This window comes from Olea europaea, chromosome 10 (genome assembly GCF_002742605.1).
Source record: "Olea europaea var. sylvestris chromosome 10, O_europaea_v1, whole genome shotgun sequence".
In the NCBI taxonomy this organism is placed as follows: Eukaryota; Viridiplantae; Streptophyta; class Magnoliopsida; order Lamiales; family Oleaceae; genus Olea; species Olea europaea.
Window position 1 is genome coordinate 39,918,234 of NC_036246.1, and position 7,344 is coordinate 39,925,577.

The window sequence follows — 7,344 nt, forward strand, 5'->3', positions numbered from 1 at the left end:
GGGGGGAAAAAAAAAAAAAAAAAAAAAAAAACTAATTTTAGTGAATGAGTATTCTTGTTTCTCTATGGTGCATGAGGAAACTCAAATTTGGTTGTCCAGGTTGTCAATGCCCTCCTGACCCAGATGGACAAATTGAAATCCTCACCCAATGTAATAATATTAACAACTTCTAACATTACTGCTGCTATCGGTAAGACTACCCTGAACTTCAGATTCTGTTACTTAGTGTTCAAAAGAATCAATAGCTCCTTTTTTGCGAGGACACATGTTCTGAGTCCACCCCCCCCACCCCCCCTTTCTATGTCACTGACTTGCTGTTGATATGATATTGCCATTTCGTTTGCAGTCAAGATCCACTACATTTAAAAGCTGCATCTTCTTAGTATGAAACAGGACATAAATTCCAGTATTTGCTCCGACTTGTATTTAATTTAATGGCTGGGTGGTACGATATTCTTCTTTAGCTCTGGTGGAATCTGTGAGATTCCCCATCTGTAGTTAAGTTCTTGAACTACTACAGTTTGTTCGTGTCATCAGTGGAATAATATAAATAATACTGAAAAATGGAAAAGAATGGAAGTCATCTTATTGTGATGAGTCATCGCACCACGAGACTTAACTTCCTAAAATCAAGCATCCTAGACATGACATTGTTCTCTAGTAACCTGGAATTCAGCCCTTGTTTGGGGAGATTAAAATCATATTAAATTTCAAGTCAAAGTTAACAATTAATTTTAATCACATATTTTATGGGGCGAACAATTTTTCAACAACACATTTCATTAACTTTTGTCAAAATCTTCTTAAAATTTGATTTTAATGTACCCCAAACAAGAGCTTATTTGCTGCTGCCCTTTGTTAATCAAATTTTAAAGAAGGTAATTACGTAAGTGTTTGCTTTCTAATTTGTTTAAAGAAAGAGATGTTCCAATAGGGACTTAGGTTCACCTTCTAGGCTCAATTTCTTGTTTTAGTGATGATGCTGGGGAGAGAAAGGAAACTGTTGAGGCGGATGTTTTCAATACTGAAATCAGCTCTGGATAAAGCAATTGTAGCACCTCTGGCACCCATTATTTTGCTTCTTCTAACATCTCGGAGTCTGAATTTATGGACAAATTTGAACCTGCACATTGCCTTGGTGGAATCTATAAGTGTTAGATCGAACAGCGATATGACTGAGAGGGTCCCTCTTTTAATGAATGAGTAGGATCGGATCACAAAATGGAACAAGACCTTTGCGCCCCACATATGGCTTCTATTGTAATATTCGATGAAGAGCATGCTGTGGGTGCTGCTTGCTGTGGTGGGGCAAGGAACATAGAGCCAGAAAAATGCACTGGGCTTCTTTGGAAAAAATTTACTACCACAAATTCGGGTCTTGATTTCGGGGACCTAAAAAGGCATTCAACATTGTCATGTTAGCCAATGAAGGTTGGCACATTCTGGGTCGTTTTTAGTAGGACCAACCTGAGATGTAGAATTGACTTGATAGTACCTCAGGATCGGGAAGAATTCCTCATTCGCAGCAGCCATAGACTGCTAGTTAAAGAAAATCTTTCTAGCCATATCTCGTTTGTGGAATTTTTGTTCACTTTACAATCCACAATCATTATTGGAGCTTACTACACCGATGGCACTGCTGATCATGGACCAGACCTCATGAAAAATTTCGTCAATGAGGTTTTGTTCTAAAAAATTGACGATCCTGTTTGGTATATCCAAGTTTCTTGAAACTTTCCTCATTTTCCCCCTAAACTCTGACATCCCAAGTTTTACTTTCTGGATAAGTATCAAATGTGTTCCCCTCGACTGAAGTATATAGGAAATCATTGGTATCAAATCTAGAAACAGAAGAGGAGGTTTTTATCGAAGTTTGAGAGACAGTGAGGAAGAATCCTAGGGTGGCCGGCGATCCTTAGATTAAACTCAGTGAGCTGAACAAGATTCCATGCTTTGCTTTGTCTGTGGAGCTTATGAATTTACTGGAATGTGGACAGACCTAAGGAGTGAAATATGGTCTCAGATGGAAGATTCATAAGATGATCCCGGCCTGTATTAGGAGAACTGCTAGTTTCTTTTGTCCATCGTATTCCAATGATTTATTAATAGGATGGGGAATCCATTTCGCAGTTATTTTGTTGATTAAAATCAAGATGGAGAAGCAGGGAGGGGACTTTCGTGTCAATTATTGAGACTAGAATTTGTGCAATTTTCTCTTTTCTCCTTTAGTCCTTTATATGGCTGCAAGTCACTTGTTTTTATGCAAAATTTTCTCTTGTACTCTTTTACTGTTCTCAAAACTTCAACTGTGTACCAAGCAGACGGTATGCAATAACAAGGTAAATATAGAAAATCTTGCCATCCTTTGGTTGCAGATATAGCTTTTGTCGACCGAGCAGATATTAAGGCTTATGTGGGGCCTCCAACTCTCCAAGCACGTTATGAAATTTTGAGATCCTGCTTGCAAGAGCTCTTACGGACTGGAATCTTATCTAATTCTCAAGTTCAGGTACTGGCTTAAACCTTGCATTCTGTTGACTTTTTTGATTTTTGAACTATGGAAAATACATACAGCTGAATGCAATTTCTTTCTCCTGTTGAACAAATTTCATTATTTTTCACACATTCTAACAGCTTTTAATTTTAATTCTGTTTCATGGTATTCATGTATTAAAATAAAGATTGTATATGTGCGCTCACCAGTTGCCTAAAGATACTTGAAACCATGAATGGAATTTGTTTCTCTTGGTGACAGCCAAAAAGCTGAATGGGGAATGCATAACTAAGCTAACCATTAAGTTTACATGTGAAATTCATGTAGGATGGTGATAGCCTCATTCTTCCAAGTTTTGATACTTTGAAAGAGAAGTTAAGCAACCCGGAAATACCTGAGTTTGCAGCCCCAATAAATCTTGGTAAACATTTGCTAGAAGCTGCAGAAGCGTGTGAGGTACTTTTCACGTTTCTTTCAAAATAAGTAATTTAATATATATTCAGATATTAGAGCATCAAATTGGAATTAGTTGCGTCTGTTCTGTTTTACGACTTCAGTTTTGCTGAATCGCACTTTCTTTGTCTTCAGGGCTTGAGTGGAAGATCGCTCAGAAAGCTTCCATTTTTGACCCACTCCGCCCTTGCAAATCCTTGGGGCTGTGAACCGGGTAAGTTCTTGAGTACGATGATGACAACAGCTAAACGAGAGCGTTCTGAGTTACCTGACTGAATACGTAAAATATGAACTGATCTCACAGTCAAAGGCAAGATTGTAGTTCAAGACGAAATTTTAGATATTTGCAAAGGCTTGTTCAATTAACTTATAGAAGTGTAGTCTTTTATATGAATTAGAACACATTCTTGTACTAACCTTCTAAGGTACAGGGATTCTCCAACGGTGTTCCACCATATATGATAAGGACATTATAAAAGAAGTTAAAATTTGTTTATTATGCCATTCTCTAATGTTTTATACCTTATGATGAGTTTGGTACAAAATATTGGAGTACGGTGGACAACATTAAGCCTCTGTTTGGTGGGAATTAAAATCAGATTTTAGGTAGATTTTGATAAATGTTGATGAAATATTTGGTCAAAAAGTTGTGGGTTATATGAAATATGTGGTTAAATTAATTATTGACTTTGATTTAAATTTAAATCTACCAAACATGGTTTTATCTGATTTTGTATGATAAACATGGACTTGATGTATTGTGATAGTGCTTTATAAGTAAATTAATGCTTGCAATGTTTGACAACTCTTGAGTTTGCTCGATACATTGTCTAACACTACTTGAATGTGTGCTTTGATTGATATTGTTTTGAACAGATCATTGAGACGAATTTCATTTTATATCGAATAAAGAATTTAAGATGGGAAAACTTGGCCAACTCTAAGCAAGAAAGTTGGGGATTATTGTTGTTGATTTTCTCTCTCAAGTAGGGGTGGACGCGGGTCGGTTCGGTTCTAAAGAGAACCGAACCGAACCAAAATATTCGGGTTTTTAGTAAATGGAACTATTGGGTCCAAATATAATTATGAAACCGTTCGGGTTTGGTTCGGTTCGGTTTTGTACTATAATTAAATTTTTTAATATTTATAACAATATTATATAAATACAATTGATGATACATTCAATGGTTTTAGAATGTCAGAGACTAGTAGATTACCTTGTTCAAATGATTTCTACAGTCAAAGTTTCGATCGGTGGAGGTCACAGCTCCGATCGGAGGTCACAGTGTCGGTCGACGATTGTATAGGTTTTGGAATATTGGCGAGGTTGCGAGAGTGAATGCGAGAGTTGAGACAACGTTATGTACTTTAGTGTAGATGTTTAGGGTTATTTAGTGAATTGAATCTTGTTGTGTTAAGAAATGAAACAATAAAATGGGTAATTGGGCCAAAAATTAAAAAATCAGAAATGAAACAAATTATTGAGCCAAAAATTTGGATTTAGAAATTGTTAATTTATTTAGAAAAAATTAAAATTAAAATAATTTGATTTACCCAATATAAAAAAAAATTAGAAAGATTCGGTTCTTATTCGGTTCTTGGTCTAGAACCGAGAACCGAACCGTACTCTTCGGTTCTCAATTCAGATACCCGTTCGAGTATTTAATTTGACAAGAACCGTCGAGTTCGGTTCGGGAGATTTGCCCGGCTCTGCTCTTAAGTGGACGAATGTTAACAGAGTGATGAATAGATTATTGTTCTAACATGGACTAATTATTTGCCTATTTTATTTTAACTATATCCAACTCTAAATCAAAACACACAATTATTGATTGGATTTTGATTTTTTGCTATGTCTACAAAAATAAGCAATTAATAAGAATCAGGCAAATTCTTGAAATTAATCAAATTTCAAAAGGCACTAGAATTTCAAGTCACCGTTGTTAACCTTTTTCAATCCTTAACTACTCGTTTATGGTGAACTCTTAGTTATGTTGATAACCGATTTGTTTATGTTAATATTCTCAAGTTGACTCAACCATATCTCTATCTAATATATAAAAATGCACTAAAAAAAATTAGAATATCACAAAAGATAGCACCAAATATAGAAGTATTTCTTTTTCTATTTTCCATAAGACTTGAGGGTATATTTATTTGGGACATTTAAAGACTTTTGACGAATTAAAAGTTTTAAGTGTATTCAATTGAGATTTATAATGACTCTCTAAAAGTTTAGGTGTATTCAACTGAAATTTTTATAGACTTTTAAAGTCTCTAAAAGTTACAAAATATTCAATTGAAACTTTTTAAAAATTTATACTAGTCGTGAGATATTCAAACAGATAGCAACTTTTGGAGAATTTTCTATTTATTGAACTTTTGGGGACTTTTTGATGAAAAATATAAATAGCAAATCTCAAAGAATATCTCTCATATATTCGGGAGATTTGTGAAGATCTCAAAGCAAAAAAGAAGAAGAAGAAGAAGAAGAAGAAGAAGAAGAAGTCTTTTTTCTTGCAATTATGGAATTTTCTCATATATCTTCAATTCATTTGTTGTAATTAATTTATGATTATGCTATATGTACATAATTACTTTTAAATTGAAATTATTTGCAGTTATTTCAAACCATAGAATTCCATGTAATTGATATATTCTTTTTTTATTCCCCCATTAAGAAGAGTTTGTGGTCTTAGAAATTATGTTACTTTTGTGATTTTTCTTGAAATTTTGGTTATGTTATTGGAAATTGATTTAATTTATTATTATTATTATTATTTTATTTGCACTAAAATTAAATGATTGGACCGTGACTAGTAACTTTATCCAAGAAAATTTTGTGGCATCATGGTTCTCAAAAATATTAATTAGATAGTAAGAAAGATTGTAATTTTCAGTTATATAATGAATTTGAAAGATAAAAAGTCTTTAAATTAAAAATCTTGAATTAAAGTCTATAGAAGTTTTATTAATTCTTAACAAATTCATAGATGTCACTCCATATAATTTACAAGAGTCACCCACTTAAAAAATTATAAAAAATTTTTTAAAAGTCTCAATTGAATATACTCCTTTAATGGTGTTTGTTATTGGGGATTGAATCATGATTTATCTCTTGATATAATCAAAAATTCCAAAACAATCCTAAGATTAGCTGGAAAGTAGGATGTCAATAAAAAAATAATAACAAACAACCAATTACAAGAATTAAACTAAAAATCGATAATTTATTGACTGAAGGAGACGAGCCAGGTTTCATCATAATCTTATTATCTTAACAACTAGAAGTTTAGCCGGAAATGATTTGAATAATAAAAAATAACAAAAAATAAAAAATAAAAAATAATAGACGAATGAATTCATAACTTGAATATTCGTGGAAAAAAGATTATTATATCCCTCAATCTTTATTTTTTTCAACATCTTGAAATTGCATCCATCCTCGCTACAAATATCAAACAGGAATTATGAAGAATTCTTTTTGTCTTGATCTCAAGTGATCTCTATTGCGTAGCGGTCTACTCTGACCTAGATATGATTTTTATATAGAGGCCAATATATCTTAAACAACCATTTAACAAGTACAGCAATTTTCACACCTTTTTTTTATAGCGCACACACATACAAGTGGGTGGGATCCACCATTAAAATAATCTTGGACCCCACTTTTGTGAAGTGATGTGAAAATTACTGTAAAAAAATATGCTGTACAAATAACATTTTTGTATCTTAAAAGCCATATACCATTGGCGGATCTAGAGGGGATTGGGCTATGCTAAGCCCAATTCATAATTAAACAAATATTTAAGTAAACAATTAATTATTATTATTATTATTATTATTTTTGCGTATTAGTTTGTCCTAAATTTTTCCTAGATTGACATGTACATACCATAGTTATTAAATTCGACCTGACCATCGACCCGGTCAAGGCACTGAGTCTCGGGGTATTGGTCGAACCGGTGGGTCAATGCTTGGTAATTATAAAATATTTTTTAAAGTATGAAGTTTTTTTTAGATAAAAAAAAAAAATTAAATTATCTGTCATTAATTATGTTTATATTTATATATGATTTTGTTAAATATTCAATTCATTTTAATCAAAACAGTTACTATAATTTCTTAAACATATTTTTAACAGACAATAAATGATTTACATATACATAATTATTGCAATAACATAACAATAAAGAATTGATTTCTAGTGGTTAGGTGGTACTCACTTTATCTAAAGATCTAAGGTTCAAGTCTTTTGAGAATAAAAAAATTTTGAATAAACTTTTAAATCTCGGTCAAACCAACCAACCGGCCGAGTTAATATAAAAATCGCTGATTAACTCTGTCATCTTGACGACTCAACTCAATTTTTGACCAAATCAATTGCATCTCTATGA

The 7,344-nt window shown here is 32.8% G+C and overlaps 1 protein-coding gene across 1 annotated transcript in view; it reads left to right on the top strand.

Annotated features, from left to right (window-relative positions):
• Positions 1-3,451, top strand: part of LOC111402227 (pachytene checkpoint protein 2 homolog) — a 7,955-nt gene extending 4,504 nt beyond the window's left edge. Inside the window, exons 11-14 of the mRNA XM_023030391.1 lie at positions 100-190; positions 2,376-2,509; positions 2,822-2,950; positions 3,083-3,451. Of these exons, the coding sequence (XP_022886159.1) occupies positions 100-190; positions 2,376-2,509; positions 2,822-2,950; positions 3,083-3,223 (495 nt within the window). The 3' untranslated portion in view covers positions 3,224-3,451. The remainder of the gene's footprint in view (positions 1-99; positions 191-2,375; positions 2,510-2,821; positions 2,951-3,082) is intronic.
• The last annotated feature ends 3,893 nt before the right edge of the window (positions 3,452-7,344 follow it).